The following is an 18,059-nucleotide window of genomic DNA, read 5'->3' as shown; positions in this document are numbered from 1 at the left end:
CACGGACGGCGTCGATGTGCGGCTTCCAGAGTAGGCGATCGTCCATGATGACGCCCAGGTACCGGACAGTCTTCTGCCAGGGGAGAGCGGTCCCGTAAAGTCGAAGTGGCGGGGCCGACATCGTTGTCTTCCTCGTAAAGACGATGGCCTGGGTCTTCAGGGGGTTGAACCGGATGCGCCAGCGAGCTGCCCAGACCTCCAGATCGTTGCACGCCTGCTGCAACCGGGAATGCATGGCTGCATGCCACCGGCTCCTGGTGTAGAGCATTGTATCATCGGCATAGACGGCTATCTCCACACGGGGCGACCGTGGAAGGTCCGATGTAAATATAGTATAAAGGATGGGGCCCAGGACGGAGCCCTGCGGCACCCCGGCGACGATGGGCCTGGCAGTGGAGAGGGCTGCCTCAACACTGACAGCGAAAGTGCGGTGCTGCAGGTACGACGCAAAGAGGCGCACGTACGCCCGCGGAAAGCCAAGGTGGCCCATCTTCCACAGAAGTCCAGTATGCCAAACACTGTCAAAGGCCTTGGTGACATCAAGAAGAACCGCTCCACAGTACTCCCGGTTATTGAAGGCGCGAGTGATGTACTCCACAACACGTACAATCTGCTGGGTCTTGGAGTGGCCGCGGCGGAAGCCAAACTGTTCTGGGGGGAGGATTTCCCGAATATCCAGGATGGCCCGGAGTCGCTGAAGAAGAAGCCGCTCGAACAGCTTGCTGATGTGTGGAAGCAAACTGATAGGCCGGTAGGATTTGGGGTCTTTCAGATCCTAACCCGGCTTGGGAACAGCAAAAATGATGTAGTGCTTCCACGCTGCAGGGTAGGTGCGAGTCCGCAGAACCCAATTGAAGATGGCAGTGAGACGAAGAACCGCCAGGAGCGGCAGGTTCTTAAGGACCCGGCCAGTAATGTTGTCAACACCTGGAGTCTTGGACGCCGGGAGAGCCTTGATGCCCGCACGGACTTCGGCCACGGAAATAGGCGGGATGTCATCGTGGTCCTCCTCCCCGTCCCTGTGGAGGATGGTCTACACGTCGCCGTCAATCTGGTCGACGTGCAACTGGTCCACACCATCTTGAAGGGGGGTAAAATTCTCCTGAAAGATGTCCGCAAGGAGATTCGCCTTATCCGCATGTAGATAGGCCGTCCCAGTCGGCGTTGCAAGAGGGGGTACCGTGTCCTGCGTTTCGTAAAAAAGCGGACAGCATTCCAGAGCATGGGGTCGGGGGTGAACGCCTGCAATTTCGCAGCCCAGCGTCGATTCTTATGCTGGGCAATCGCCGCCTTGATGTCACGGCGCAGGCTGTTGATTTGGCGCTTCAGCTGTGGGTCCCGGGTCACACGCCAATCCTTGCAGAGGCGGTTACGAGTGCGGATGTCCTGGAGGATTTCCGCTGGGAGAGCGGAAGATGCGAATGTGCTGGGGCGCGGGTGGGGAGTCGCTCCCTCCAGAGCTGCGGTGAGAGTATCAGCAAACTGGTCGACAGAGGCCTCGTGAACGCCGACGCCATCCACCTGTTGCTGCAGGGCTACAGTAACTCGTCGCTGGAAGCAGGGCCAATCCGTGCGGTTGAAATTGAGGTGGCCCGGACTCTGCGCCGGGGCGACGTCCAGTTGAAAGAGAACGGGCAGATGGTTGGAGTTCAGTTCGTGAAGGACTTCAGCAGTCAGGAACTGATTAAGTCCCCTAGTAATGGCGATGTCAAGAATGTCGGGCCTCCCTCTGCTAGGATAACACGTCGGCTCCACAGGACCACAGACATACGCATTCACCTCTTCAGTGGCCTGGAGAAGAAGCCTCCCATTAAGATTGGTGACCAAGGAATTCCAGGCGGCGTGTTTGCAATTGAGGTCACCAGCGATAAAGTATTTGCCAGGAGTCTGGAGAAGGAGACGGGCATCATCGATGAGGAGCTGGCGACGAGGGCTCCGGTAAACAGCCATAAACGTGACCGGTCCAGTGGCTGTTTCAACCTGGACAGCAGTGACTTCTATAGACCCGATGGCAGGCGGTTGAATTTCACAATGCGGGATGGAGGAGCGGATGAAGATCGCCGTGCCACCCCCCTGTGTCGGCCTGTCGTTCCGAAAGCATCGGTAATTTGCGATGTTGGAGCGGATGCCTGGTTTGAGAAATGTCTCATTGACCAGACAAATGTTCACGTCGTGGTCAAACAAGAACTGCCGGAGCTCCTCAAGGTCGTAGGTGAGGTTGGCGGCGTTATAAGCCACTATGCGGAAATCATCCAAGCGGCGGCGTCTAGGCATGCTGGGCTACTGAAGTGTCGGCAGTGGGAGCCCGAAGGCTGCGTGAGATCGGCGCCTCCACTGTGGCGGCGATGGTTGCAGGCAGGTTGACGATGGCGTTGGTCAACTCGGTCACCATCGTGGTCAGATGCTGCAGCAGCTGGAAAACGTCGTGGAGCCCAACAGTAGGCACTGCAGTGGGTGAAGGAGAAGCTGGCTGGCGGTCCTGGCGTGGAAGAAGCGGCGGGACGCTGGGCACCTCGGCAGCTGCAGTTGCCCGTGGGTGGGAGACGCCCTTCAGTGCATCTGCGACTGTGACACCGGGCTGGATCCTCGCGGACCGGCGTTCCATGAGGGAGGGCCACGTACGCTTGTCATTGGCCGGCTGTGTGGGCGGCGGTTGTCGCCTCCGGCGGGTATCAGCACGTCGGGAGGGCGGGACGGGCGGAAGACCCCGCTGCCGACGGCTAGCCTCCTTATGCTTCGCGCAGGAACGAAAATTGGCAGGATGGCTGCCTCCACACAGGCCACAGACGGGCGGCTCATCCTTGCTTCGTGGACAAAGGCGGCTGTCGTGGCCAGCACCACACTTGACGCACATAGGTGGCATAGTGCAGTGACGGGCCACGTGGTTGAACCCTTGGCACCGGAAGCATTGGACCGGGCCACGGGACTTCCGCAGACGTTCCACGGTGATGGAGAGATCGTAAATCCTGGTTAGCTGGAATATTTCCCGATGCCGAGGAGTGTCCTGCAGGCAGACGACGCGGTGGCCAGTAAGCTGATTGGTCCCGGGCATACGATGGTAATCCACCACCGTCGCGACGAAACCGAGGTCCTCCAGTTCTTCCTTCAGGTCGTCATGTGTGAGAGATGCCGGAATGTGCTTCAACAGCGCCTTCAGAGTCGGCGGACGGACCGCTGGATAGGTATACATGGGGATACCCTCTCGCCCAACCATATCATTACAGTCACATAATCCTCAGTACAGGAGAGGCTGAGTTTGAGGGTATCACCCCCTGTCTGCTTGGCAGTAAACGACTGCTTACAATGTTCCTTCAACCACGTGTGTAGTTGCTTGTAGGAGTTCTTAAACTGCAACACAATGGGCGGCACCTTCCGCTGCAGCTGAGGTTGGGACGGTTGCTGCTGCGCCCCCTGCTGTTGCTGTTGCTGCTGGGGCGGTGGAACGTCGTCCGCGCCGTCTTGGATGACGTCGTAGCGGTTAGACGTCGGCACCGCGTCCGTGTCAGGCCGCTGCTGCGGCTGCTTCGAGACCTTCTTCTTTGGTGGCTTCCGGAAACCGTCATCTGCCCCGGTGGCGGCGTCGCCGGTGCGCTTACGACTATGCTGCTGGTGGCCGTCGTCATCTTCTCCCGACGAATCACGAGTGCAATCCATACCGAGATCCAAGGTCCTTGCAGAGGTCGTCAACAGATCGTTCTCACGGTGGCGTTGCCTGGTCATCATAGGTGGGGGGCCGGATGAGGCCGCCGACGAAGTATTCCCCGCCGGACGGCGATCCGCCACACCCTCAGCCGAAGTAGCGTCCGTAGACATAACGAGCTCTCGCGCGACACGTCTGCTGTCGACGGAAGACTAACTCCAAAGACGCGGACGCCAGCGTCTCACCGACCACTGACGCGCGGGCGCGGACCTCGGAGAGAACGCCTCGCGAGTTGAGGGGATTTAAGACGGCCATCCGCCCTCAGGAGCTCGGGTCGTCAGAGCACCTGACGATGGCGACATGTCTGATCGCCGAAATATTGTGCCCGTTGGACAGTATGAACCGGCAGTACATCCGTGGACTGTTTGAGCAATTAGTCACTAATTGATCGGAGGCAACGCACATCGCTAAGTAATTTTGTACCCTGGAAGCAGCCTCGAGCGCGACAAGAGCACGGTCAGGAGTGCCCCAGGGAAGCGCGATAGCACCGTTGTCGTTCTCCATACACGTCAATTCTCTAACTGGTAGCGTTAGCTGCAGTCTCTGACTTACTGCTGATGCGCTGTAGTGTACAGGAAAGAGTTGCTGCTGAGTGACTACAGGAGGATGCAAGACGACTTAGAAAGAATTACTATCTGGTGTGACGAATAGCAGCTTGTACTAAATGCGGAACAAAAATGAGTTAGTGTAGCTGAATATGGAAAACAATATCGTTTAATGTTGGAGCACAGTATTAGTTCCGTGCTCCTTCATACAGTGAGGTAGGTTAAATACTCTTTAAGACCAGAAAAGAACGCACCATGAAGGAATTATCCGATAGGGGCAGAAATCGGTACATATACTAACAAATGATTACAGTTTCACAATAAATGTGTGATATTTATGCCACCATTGTCCGAGGCATTTCGAGTCAAGTCTTCTTTGGTCATCATGGCTCGGTTCGAAAGGGAACTCATCACCGAACACAGTTCTACTTCAGTCAGTGAGATTCCAAGTGTATCAATGAGATTCCAAGACGTATCTGGAGATGGCCCGGAAAGCGATGGGGTATCAATCTGACCACCACCCTCCATAAACCCTGAGAACCCAAGAGCACTGGTCTGGGGTGCTATTTCATTTCGTAATAGTACGCCTATGCTGGTTATCAGCGCTACTGTCACACCATAGCGGTACGTCGACGATATCCTACACCTCGTTTTATTGACCTTCATGGCAAGCCATCCTGGTCTAATATTTCAGCAATATAATGCACTGCTGCACACGATGACAGATTCTACTGTTCGTCTTAGTGCTTGCTAACCCTACCTTGGCCAGCAACGCCTCCGGATCTTTCCCCAAATGAGAATGTTTGGATCATTATGGACAGCACCCTCTAACAACCTCGGGATATTGACGATTCAACTCTCCAATTCGACAGAATTTGGTACGATATCCGTCAGGAGGACATGCAACAACTCTATCAATCGATACCAAACCGAATCACTAGTTGCATAAGGGCTGGAGGTAGAGCAACCCGTTGTCGACTTGCTCAATTTGTGAAGCTCGTTCTCTGGAACAATCAATCGTTTCACTGTGCATGTACATCAGATCTACCGATTACTGTCCCATTAGGGTAATCCCTTCGTGGTGTGCCCTTTTTTGTTATAGTCTATTCATGTGTAATTTTGCAAAGCGACATGAAACTAGAACGAGCAGACAAAGTAGTAGGGAAGGAGAATGATTAATTTCGGTTTATTAGGAGAATTGTAGGGAAGTACTTCACGTTCAGAAGACTAATGTCATCCATTCTTGATCGTTGCTTGAGTGTTTCTTATCCACAAAAGTTCTGATTAAAGGAAGATATCGGAGCAATACAGAGGCTTGCTCCGAGACTTTATTACCACTAAGTTCGATCAACAAGTGGTTATTAAGGAGACATTTCATATACTCAAATGGGAATCACTTGAGGATAGACGGCACTGTTTTCGGGAAACACTTTTGAGAAAATTAGAGAGCCGGCATTTGCAGCTGACTAGAGAACGATTCTACTGCCGCCATCGTGCATTCCACATAAGGACCACAATGACAAGACTGGAGAATTTAGGGCTCGTAAAGAAAAATTGTGTAATTGGTGGTAAGGTTTTATGGGTCCAAACTGCTGAGGTCATCGGTTCCTTACTCACTACTTAATCTAACTTAAGCTAACTTATGCTATGGACAACACACACACCCATGCCCGAGGGAGGACTCGAACCTCCGACGAGGGGTGCCACACGAATCGTGACATGGCGCGTCAGGGCTCGTAAAGAGGCATATAGAAGCTTGCTTCTCATTCGTTGTATTCGCCAGTGGATCAGGAATGACTAGTACTGCTCCGCCATGCTCCGCATGTTGGCTTGCATAATATGTACCAGGTGGTTTTAATTAAGAAGTAGCTGTTCACAGAGGTCAAGTGTGGGTTATAATTAAAGCATGGCAGCAAAACTTGGTAGATATTCTAATGCATAAACTGATTTGCCCTAGAAGAAAATTAGTTTCAGTTGCGGCCACCAATTGCAAATCTGGCGCTGCGAATGTAAGGAAGACGTATGGGTATGTTCCATACGGAGTGGATTAGGAAAGGGAAATGGGAAGAAAAGGTCAAACAAATGAGAAAAGTATAAAGTTGATTTTATTGTTAAGGGGGAAAGGGGGGGGGGGGGTAGGACGACAAACTGGCCGACTTGGAGAAGGAGAGACACCACAGGACATTTTAATTTCCACTGTCTATACTTTTACAAGTAAATTCATAAACCTTTGTCAGCATGACCAGAAAGGATTCAGGATTCACACTCGTATCAGCTTAAGTTCAAAAACGTAACAAAATAATTTTTTTTACATGTGAAATTTCATTATTTTTTCACTTACTATTGGCTGCATCTGTTGCTATAGGTACTCTGTTCTTCATAAGTAAGAGAGACTGTTCGATGAATTTTGCACAGCATACAAACCATACTTACAGGTGTCTGAAATTCTAGAATCTATTTAATTTATGAAAAATGAATGAGCTGTTACGTTTTAAACTTTATGTTTAGAAAAAAAAATCAAATTTTGTGGTTAATTATCTCAATTTTTACACAGTTTTTAATAGATTTGGAAAATTCTAGAGTTTCATACACCTGTAAGTATGGTTTGTATGCTGTGAAAAATTCATCAAAGAATCTTTCTTACTTGTGAAGAAAAATGTGCTTATAGCAACAAATGCAGCCAACAGTAAGTGAAAAAATGATGAAAATTCATATGTAAAAAAATTATTTTGTTATGTTTTTGGACTTCCACTGCTATGAGTGTGAATCCTGATTCCTTCCTGGTGATTCTGACAAAGTTTTATGAATTTTTTTGTAAAAGTATAGACAGTACAAAATAAAATGTCCTGTGGTGCCTCTGCTGCTCCAAGTCGGCCCGTTTGACGTCCTACCCCGCTTAAGTGCCACATACACAATTTGTTCAGTACGCACACCGGAGACGTCGATGAGATGATGTACAGCGCCAGTTTTGCACCTGGCGGCCCAAATTGGAACTACTTTTTTCCAGCTTAAATCTGTTCTGCATTAACGTATTAGCATATCTACCAACTATCGCTGCCTCAGGATAATTATAGCACACGTTGGACGTCCATGACTAGCTGTACTTTATTTATAACCAACTGGTATGTAGACAGAGTTTTCATTCCATGAGTGCAGCGGTACACAACATTGCGGCACTGAAACATCTGCTGGAATTGCGCCCCCCCCCCCCCCCCCCCCTGCTGGGTGACGTACTGCAGCCCCAGGTAGGCGCGCCCCAGCTCACCCGCAGCCGGCGGGCCACCTCCGCCTGCTGGCGCAGCTCGCGGCCGTACTGGCGCTGCAGCTCGGCGCGCCGGCGCTGGTGCTCCAGGGTGAGGGCCTCGTGGCCGCGCCGCAGCTGCTCCGCCAGCTCCCGCTCTGCGCGCTGCTGCTCCGCCTCCAGCTGTCGCTGGCGCTGCCGATGCTCCAGCTGCTGCGCCCTCTCGCTCAGCACCCCCTGCGCAAAAGCGGGACCGTCACCGGGCAGCCAGGGCCTCCGACGAAACTACAGAGCACCCACTCAGAAACGAGCAACACGGACAGGAGCATAATTAACAAAATTATTAGTTGCTGCTGAATCTCCTAGGATGTATGATCACTGTGCACGAAACATTTTCGTTCCTCGTGTTTCGTACACAGCTCTGTTGGACACTTTCAGGGGTGGAGGTACCCGACACAGTTCTGGACGAAACTCGAGGGTAAAAAAGAGTTCCGTGACCCATAGCACTCAACCCAGAAGATTCTCCAAAAACTACGACAACGGTCGTGCAACCTCTCATCGTAAATTTACACTATTGGCCATTAAAATTGCTACACCAAGAAGAAATGTAGATCATAAAAGGGTGTTCATTGGACAAATATACTATAATTGAACTGACATGTGATTACATTTTCACGCAATTCGGGTGCATAGATCCTGAGAAAGCTGTACCCAGAACAACCACGTCTGGACGTAATAACGGTCTTGATACGCCTCGGCATTGAGTCAAACAGAGCTTGGACGGCGTGTACAGGTACAGCTGCCCGTGCAGCCTCAACACGATACCACAGTTCATCAAGAGTAGTGACTGGCATATTGTGACGAGCCAGTTGCTCGGCCACCATTGAACAGACGTTTTCAATTGGTGAGAGATCTGGAGAATGTGCTGCACAGGGCAGTAGTCGAACATTTTCTGTATCCAGAAAGGCCCGTACAGGACCTGCAACATGCGGTCGTGCATTATCCTGCTGAAATGTAGGGTTTCGCAGGGATCGAATGAAGGGTAGAGCAATGGGTCGTAACACATCTAAAATGTAACATGTATCGTTCAAAGTGCCGTCAATGCGAACAAGAGGTGACCGAGACGTGTAACTAATGGCGCCCCATACCATCACGCCAGGTGATACGCCAGTATGGCGATGACGAATACACGCTTCCAATGTGCGTTCACCGCGATGTCGCCAAACACGGATGCGACCATCATGATGCTGTAAACAGAACCTGGATTCATCCGAAAAAATGACGTTTTGCCATTCGTGCACCCAGGTTCGTCGTTGAGTACACCATCGCAGGCGCTCCTGTCTGTGATGCAGCGTCAAGGGCAAACGCAGTCATGGTCTCCGAGCTGATCGTCCATGCTGCTGCAAACGTCGTCGAACTGTTCGTGCAGATGGTTGTTGTCTTGCAAACGACCCCATCTGTTGACTCAGGGATCGAGACGCGGCTGCACGATCCGCTACAGCCATGCGGATAAGATGCCTGTCATCTCGACTGCTAGTGACACGAGGCCGTTGGGATCCAGCACGGCGTTCAGTATTACACACCTGAACCCATCGATTCCATATTCTGCTAACAGTCATTGGATCTCGACCAACGTGAGCAGCAATGTCGCGATACGATAAACCGCAATCGCGATAGGCTACAATCCGACCTTTATCAAAGTCAGAAACGTGATGGTACGCATTTCTCCTCCTTACACGAGGCATCACAACAAAGTTTCACCAGGCAACGCCTGTCAACTGCTGTTTGTGTATGAGAAATCGGATGGAAACTTTCCTCATGTGAGCACGTTGTAGGTGTCGCCACTGGCGCCAACCTTGCGTGAATGCTCTGAAAAGCTAATCATTTCCGTATCACAGCATCTTCTTGCTATCGGTTAAATTTCGCGTCTGTAGCACGTCATATTCGTGGTGTAGCAATTTTAATGTCCTGTAGTGTATTGGTCAAGTGAGTTATGGTTACAAACAATCCGCTACGATTACGAATTACATTGCAAAATGGAAAAACAGAGTATGCTGATTCTTGATTCTGAGCGGTATTGAGAGTGAGCAGAACAAGTAAGAGTGCTTTACAAATTGCATATGGCCCTCTTTATTAATACTTGTCCAACTTACAACTTATATATGTAAATGAGTCCCCAATGAAAATGAGACATTTTACCAATGGTAGGATGGTAACTGTGGAAAAGAAATATTTTCAAAAAGCCTTTCTAGTAAACAGCAGTACCTGTTAATTGTGCCCGTCCACGGAAACGTAGCCTCATTGCACAATGAAAAGGAATCTTCCTCTTCACAGTACTAGCAAAATTTCATGTGCCTACTAGAACACCAACACAAAACCACTGTTCAATGCACTTAAACCACAAAATTTTAAATCCCTAGTGGATATATTGTGTATTAGTTCGCCTTGCATTATACCTCCCAGTGTTATATGAAACACGCTACTTGTGAGAAGATGATTACGATAGTGATATTTGGAGAGTGGGGCGCTCAACTGCGCGGTTATCAGCGTCCGTACAAATTCCCAACCCTTTCTCAGTCCAATCTCACCATGTTCATGAATGATGATGAAGTGATGAGGACAACACAAACACCCGGTCGTCTCGAGGCAGGTAAAAATCCCTGACACCGCCGGGAATCGAACCCAGGATCCCGTGCTCGGGAAGCACTTGTGAGAAGAACAAACCACAGGACATGTGTAGAAGTAGAAATAACACATGACGACGTGATATTCGCCCATAGATCATCAGACTCCTGAAATAAATTGGCAGTGGGCATGGCAGAACATCCAAAATACGTTACTTCCCACAACGCATTGACATTACAGTTGTATGGCATTAACGGTTGGGAGAACCCAAAGGGCAGGTTCAGTCGCATAGTTTGAAAGGTTTTACCGTCCTCGGCGCCTGCAGGTGCCTTTCCTTCGTGAAATATGAATGCTGAGTGTCTACATTTATCTGTGAACTGTACATGAATGTAATGGTGTCTGTGTAGTGCAGAATCGTGTCAGTGCAGGAGATGATGAAAGAAGGGACAGGGTGGAACTGTGAGCTCACAGTTGGCTTACGTCTATTGATCAGCACCGAGGGGTCGACCGAGCGTAGCCTTCCCATCTGACGGACGGATCACCATCGACAATGTACCACACCATCATTCCATGAGAGACTGGAGGTAGCCTTGGAATTGAATCCAGGACGTTGGCGTAAATTTTGGCGATCAGCAAATTAACGCCACAGCAAATTAACGCCACCATCTCCCCTCTCCTTTGCAGGAAAGGGGAAAGGGAACGTTATCAACAGCAGGTGGCGTACATGGACCGTCACTCATTCCAAGAAGTGGCCACTCCCAACACTTGTTAACGTCAGTGTACTCACGGGAGCCAGTGAATTCACGTCACTGCTTGGTATGAGCTAGACATGGATACAACATTCACGAAGCAAAATTGCTTTGGAACAAAATTGGCGGTTTCTCCAATGAGTAGAAAATGTTGGATTTTCTTTTTGGGGGGGGGGGGGAGGGTTAGGGAATGGGTAATGAAAAGTTTGCAGTAACAATCAGGTCTGCTTGGAAACTTGTGCATAACAAGCAAAGTAGTTCTGACCCTGGGTATTAAATTGTACCCAGCGGCGAAATTAAATGCATGGACTTGGATTGTCAGACAGATAGTAGTTTGCACTACAAAAGCCAAACTCTTAGAAATGACAAGAATACAATACTTTCAATACTGGGTAGGATACAACAAGACAGAAGTCAATTTTTACAAAAGGAGAACTATCATAGTTTATTTAATGTTTTCGAAACAGAGTTTCGCTTTTTGAAAGCGGAAAATTTTAAGTTTCCAAGGATTTTTCTAGTTTTCTCAAATGACTTAATAAATTTTTAACAATCGAGTTATTCAGTTTCTCAAAAAGTTGTGCTTATACGTCACGTCAAGAACGAGAAACCACGAACTGTATTCTTCCCTGGAAAAAGCCATCTGAGAACAAAAGTGGAGGTCGAAGAAGCTGGGTGGAGGAAGGCCACTTTGGCTAGTCAGGACTAGATGAGATTCGCAATGCACATGCAGAAGTACGTGAATTTAATCAAAATTTTTCCATCTAATACGTGTTATGTTAAAGAATGCAGCTACTAACCAAATTGGCTGAAGGTAATTGTTGCTGTTTGATAGTCAGTGCTACACAGACTTTAAATTCCGACCCATGGTTGGTTAGAGCCATACTTTCTGTTATGTTTATTAGGTAAATTTGACTAGAAAATGAGATGCGCTAAAAATTCCTTAAAGCTCTTTGTTAGTATAATGCTAGTTGTTGAATAATAAGCTATAGAGACAGTCAAACACTAACCCTTTAGCTTACTGATCAAACTTACATACCCTCACTGCTGAGTCTCTGTTGTTGAGGTACATAGCTCTGCAACAGTGGATTTCCGACCTGTACCTAATAGGAAAGTTTTCCTTGAATCATGATTCTCAGCCATGTCCTGACCTTTTCATCAGTTGGTTTTCTGCACACTGTAGATAGAAATGCATTGAAAGGGGAAGCCTGACTTGGATTGTTTCGCACAATGTTCAAACTAGAGAAAGTTCTGAGACTGATATTATTCCTGGAGTGTAAGTGATATCCGTGTAGTAACAGCAGTGGTGCCATAAACTAACAACTGTCACCAACAAATGTGTCTTCAACCACACAGTTGTAATCAAAGAGCGTTAACTAGTGGAAATGCATCCGTAATATGTCATCGTTTTTATGCAATGGAACGCCATTTTTAAATCAAGTTTGCAAGACGTTATCCACAACGATTTAAAGAAGGGGAAACTATGTCCAAAGACTGTCCTGCACGCTTTTATTGTCAAGCAAAATGAATGGTGCATGGACACCTGGCGTGACTTAATACAAGTGCAAAACACGGACAATTATTTTCTGGAAAAAATCATCACAGATGACGAAACTAGGCGTTATTAATACGAAACTACCGCAAAGCGAAGGTTCAGTACTTTGATGACAGAACTGAAATTCAAGTCGTTGCGATACGTGATCTGAACAACATCCCAAAGAAGGACTTTTCTGACTTTTTCACATGGTGCATGCACGTTCTGTGCGTTGTACTTTTTGGATTGACAGGGAGTAATGCTCGTATAGATCTAGTGGAGGTAGAGATGAATATAAAGTTATTTATTGCTTCCAGAGACAGCTGGCCCGCTACCTCCATGAGCTGCTCCCTGGCCGCCCTCGCCTTGGCGCGCATCGTGTCCTGCCGCACTCGCAGCTTCTCCTGCTCCTCGGCCAGCAGGCGGTCCAGCTCGCACTCCTCCTCCATCTTCTTCCTGCGCATCTCCTCCAGGTTCTCTCGGAACAGCTGTTGCTCACGACGCAGCGACGCCTGCGAGCATCGACACCAGCTTCGATACAGTGCTCTTCCCTGCCAGCAGGCGATGCAAAAGTTTGAGGCACCAAAATTCGAGCCCTAAACTCTTCATTCACACTCGAGAGAAATACATGCAATTACTTATCACATTCTAAGACACTAATAAACTGCAGTCACATACAGGGTGTCTCTCCTAAGAGTTGTCAGGAGTGTCTTCTCTGATGTTTGGCAGAGCAGCGCTGCTGTGAACGCTGGTGACAGTCAGTAAGGGCAGTGACGTCGTTGCCGGAGCGCTGGCTACTGGGTAGGGTTTTATTGTCCATATTAAGACATACCGATAGTACCAACATCACACTACACTAATTAGGGACCGCTCTATCGAGCTTTAAAAAACTTTTCACTGTAACGGGAAACAAACCGACGCTTTCTGTCCTCGCTGCGAGTGGCATGAAAGATGTGATGAGTAGTGTTTATGTGGGAAGATTCCAGCTACACATAGAAAAACCGAAACTGAATATATATCAGCCGGAACACCACAAAAAAAGAACCTGGCGGCTATTAGCAGAGACACCCTTAATAGAGAATCTGGCACTTCTTGATGCTCAGCCGTCCTTTTTTCAGGATCCATGATAATGGACTGCTTCCACTCGTTCAACTACAAATGACGAAGATATTCAAATTATATCTATTCATCAATAAAGACTGACAAGGAGACTTGTGTGATAAACAGTATGCATGTAACAACTCATGAAAGAAGGATTCGGGTACTCGTATATACACCATTCTTATAATGGTTTCTTTCTCACTGTTCATTTTGAAACATACTACACGATGTTTACGATAAACCAGACAGAATTTTTCCCTACATAGTGCATCATATATTCCTTTATCCTCTCATTTTCCCAAACGAGTTCATGTATTTCTGCATTCCCCTTTTTTCTTCCACTTACAATTGAGAAAAACATTGATAAATCTATTTTGATTAATTTGTTATTGTTTAAAGACATTCATACTGCTTCAGCTTATACTCAGAGTTTTTACATTTGTTCGAATACTGCAAAAATACAAGTGATTTCTTAAATGTTCATGCGGGTTAATGAATTTATCTTCAACCTACAAAATATTGTACTGAAACAATCACTTTATAAAGATAAACGGAGTGCAAGTACGTGATTTGGAAGTACAGTTCCTATTTATAGATCAAGCGCACTCATAAAAGTACAAATGTGTGTAAGTTTCTAATATATCCGTTCCCCTTGCATTAACTGTTAGATTTCAGTATAAATAAGAGATCAACGGCTATTAACAAAATAGAATTCTACCAATATGAATCTCTTAGAATTCAGTGTTGTGGAGTTATCTGAAACACGTAGTAGTTCGTTATTTTTCAGGTTTTGATTAACTGCATCCTTCTAATGTATCACTACCGTGCAATCTAATTTCATCATCTCTCAGATCCTAATAATAACAACTTAAACATGCACAACCTCTCTGTACTATTATTCTTTAATTAAGACCAAAACTGGTAGTGACGACTAGTGAACAATTCTGTTTTTCCGTACACGTTATTTTCACGTAACATCACTCCCAGTGAACCAACTTTCAACTTCTCCATGTGTATACATCTAAACTGACTTGCATAATGCAGAAACAAGTAGTCATTTTATGTGGAAAATTTTTCTACATACAATTCACTAAATAAACTTATTGTGACGAAGAGCCGTTCTGTATAAAAAAAGTTCCATGGATAACACTATGAGACAAATTTTTCTGATTTTCAGTGCACTAAATTAACTGACAATGATTATAGCAAAAAGTTTCAAGGGCTTGCGAAAAGAAATCTGTTAAAAAGAGACATTCACCAGCAGACAAATAAAAATTTGATTACTGCAATACATTTGCCTTCCTTCGACTGACAACGTATTCATCCACCATATACTTGCAACCTTTACCGTCTAGCGATTGGTCCAATAATTATCGATGTCTCACGGTTGTCAGATTTTTCGTAAAAACATAAGCTCTATTACTGCTTTTCATATTGTCATAATATCTAGAAGAACATTATTTGTCTCTGGTTAAGTCAAAATTAGGATCTATACTGCACCGCGTTATACTGTGCTGAAACCATCTCAGTCCGCCCGTTAATGTGCTTGAAAGAAAAGTCGAGCGTTTCTGCATGAAGGATAATTTTCTTACATCATCACGATACCTGCTGAAGAACTACACGGAAGTTAACAAATACAACCTGTGAGCATTGCTGGAATTATACCTTCATCAAAATGAAAAACATGAATTATTGTTGGTGGATCAAGTTTTATACAGAGATTCTCAACACTTCTTAGGAGCAGAAAAAGTCAAGACAGCCTATTTAGTACCTCATGACCTCACTGTACAATTAATAAAGCGTTCCTTAAGTGCTTTCTATAGCCTTCTCGAACAGAAAAAGTCCAATTCTGGATAAAATTAGAAAACGTCGACGTTCTGCCTCACGTGTAACAAGTAATTATAATACAAAACGAGCGGTATAAGCAAAACAAAATTTTAGGACGGTATTTTTGTAATATTGTGTTCTGTTTGTAATTATTAATTGTCACTGTCAAGCACTTTCTGTAATATTCGCTTATCTGTGAGGTTTACGAATGGAATTATCATATTATTTTACGTTTGCGTTTACGGTCACCTTATTTCTCGAGTCCTTCATTCTAGCACGAGAAACATCGATGCTTTGCTTTGTACGCTTCTTTAGAGCAGATACGGCACCGGTATTACTAACTTTACGACATGAGCGGGTATACAATGTAAAAGGCATGTTACTATATACATCACTAGGTCTAGATTGGGATTTAGCATCTGTTCCACAATGCCAAGTCTTGTAGGCGATGACATCTCGGTCGGCGAATGACTCCAATCCAGGTAGAGAGGCAGTCTCACATCGAACGATACCAAGAGTAAACCATCCACTTCCAGTATTCCCTGTGCCAGCATCGAGGCTAAAATTAACTCGGCATCCACGGAAAAATATAGGTCCATTCAATATAACAGATTGGGCTGTTCCATTTGTGCCAAGTTTGTTTTGGAGACTTATGTTTGTAGACAGGCATGCGGTGGCGACGTTGACGATACACGCGTCGACGAGGCATAGTGCTTCAATGCTGTTGGAGATAGAGCTCACAGCGGAATGGTTCCGCTGGCGCGCACTGCCCGCTTATATAGAGAGCGAACGACCTTGGTTACGTAAGCGAGCTGATAAGGGACTTAGACTCTGCAGGCACCAGCAGGCGAGCGTTATCCCGAACGCGCACACTGGGTGTTCTAGGTGTGCGCGTCTGCTGGTGCGCCGGCCAGGCGCCGAGCCAAGCGAGTTGCCTAACCAGCCGGCTAGGCGCCCAGTGGGCAGTCCGGCACTATGCTTTGTTAATTTTTTAAAACTGTTGCATCCTTGAGCCCCCTGTTCGAGATGTACCCTTGTCCGGTTAGTGGCTGACGCTACAGTTCACACTTTATTAATAATTATAGTACAGAGTTACATCACCAGTTAGAGTTACATTTTCAGCAAGTACGCCAAGTTAAGACACAGGAATTTACTGGCGATGCGTATGTGTACTAATCGCCAGGGGCAGACGGTGCCACTGTCCACGAATATGCATGTGTAGAAGTATTAGGGTATTGTGCAGGCAGGTAACAGCTACTAATCGTATTGCTGTGTACTGTACTCTAAACCATTCCACAAGGAGCGAGAATGAGTGGATAGATACATTTATCATTTGATCATTGTAACATGTTAGCAATTTAGAAATGTAAGCACAAAATAAAGAAAAAACCGTGGCTTACATAAATGCTAGTCGTTGTATTGTGAACAAAAATCTTAGGAAACGATATTAAATATGAAGGTAGAATGATATTTTGGTTAGGGAGCGACTCAGGAATTTCATAATTATCAAGTCACTTCCGCTAAACGAAATTTCGCTAACTGATCTATTTGAAGCTTGCGCGTTTCTTAGGACGCTCCGAGTAGGAATTATGTAAAGTCATCACTGCTGAACTTGAGTTTGAAAATATGACAACTATGCCGAAAGACTCTTTCCAGGTTGTCAGACTTTATGATACTCACTATACTGTTTTAAACAGTGTTACCATTAAGAAAGCGAAATTCAGAATCACTTCCGCATCCAACATTCATTCTGATACCACACATGTAACTATGCTACGAAAAGGAACACATGTCGAGAGATCTCTTCCTCCTTGAATGTGGTTATAGTTTCTTAAATGTCTACTCATAATCAAGCAAGTGTTTAAGCTTCGAACTTCCACCGGTAATAACTCCTGTTCAGTCAGTTACAATTATCTCACATTCTATGAAGACAATATCACCAAATTACCAAAGCATAGGAACAAATTAAATTTACACACAAATAATATGCAAAACTATAATGAAAAGACTAGTTTCATCGTTAGAATCAGAAGTGTGGTAAAATCGGTAATTGATATAAGTAGTAAAGTTATTGGAAATTACTAAATATGAAAGACATTTTTATGGAACACTGTCTTGCAGAACTTCGGATTGTGTAACACTGCCAAGTAACATAGTTCGACGGACGATATCCCAACTGAATAAGATGCAGAAACATTCTATTCGCTGGATCGACATCAGCACTCTTCTCTGCAACTCGCCTACAGTCTAATTCAGTTGCATACTGACAATAGACAACACAAGAACCTACACACTTCCATCAAGGAGTGGTGCACTGGTGCCACACTGTACAAAGTCGATACTACAGATACATTAACATGCGGAGGGAACATAGCATCACCAGTGAGTGTACCGTGTTCAAAGGTTTGGAGCTCAGCATACCTATGAAAAACTATGCTTGGACATTTGGACCACCAAAACGATCATGTTTGACAATGTTCCTGGGTGCATTATGTGATCCCACTTCTGACAATGTGAGGGTAATCCAGAACTGTCGAACAGTATACTACAATATATATGAATAAATCTGATTTTTTTCCCTCAATCAACTATCACAAAGTACATCACGACAATGTGGTTCCGTGTTGAAGAGTTGTTGCATTACTTCCACTCAGAAACACTGACCATATGAGATAAAAGCCATCAAGATTCAGAAGCTAAGCTTCATGCTTTGAGCAGCTGAAATTATGACAATTCCTTA

The 18,059-nt window shown here is 46.3% G+C and overlaps 1 protein-coding gene across 1 annotated transcript in view; it reads right to left on the bottom strand.

Annotated features, from left to right (window-relative positions):
* The window catches only part of LOC126485017 (trichohyalin-like), a 181,056-nt gene that overhangs the window by 32,426 nt on the left and 130,571 nt on the right, over positions 1–18,059 (bottom strand). Inside the window, exons 6-9 of the mRNA XM_050108622.1 lie at positions 12,727–12,942; positions 7,480–7,723; positions 3,409–3,626; positions 1,210–1,551 (exon numbers count right to left, since the gene is read on the bottom strand). Of these exons, the coding sequence (XP_049964579.1) occupies positions 1,210–1,551; positions 3,409–3,626; positions 7,480–7,723; positions 12,727–12,942 (1,020 nt within the window). The remainder of the gene's footprint in view (positions 1–1,209; positions 1,552–3,408; positions 3,627–7,479; positions 7,724–12,726; positions 12,943–18,059) is intronic.

The sequence above is a fragment of the Schistocerca serialis genome, chromosome 6, assembly GCF_023864345.2.
Source record: "Schistocerca serialis cubense isolate TAMUIC-IGC-003099 chromosome 6, iqSchSeri2.2, whole genome shotgun sequence".
In the NCBI taxonomy this organism is placed as follows: Eukaryota; Metazoa; Arthropoda; class Insecta; order Orthoptera; family Acrididae; genus Schistocerca; species Schistocerca serialis.
Note: the sequence above shows the minus strand (reverse complement) of the source record. Positions and strands in the feature narration are given on the sequence as shown.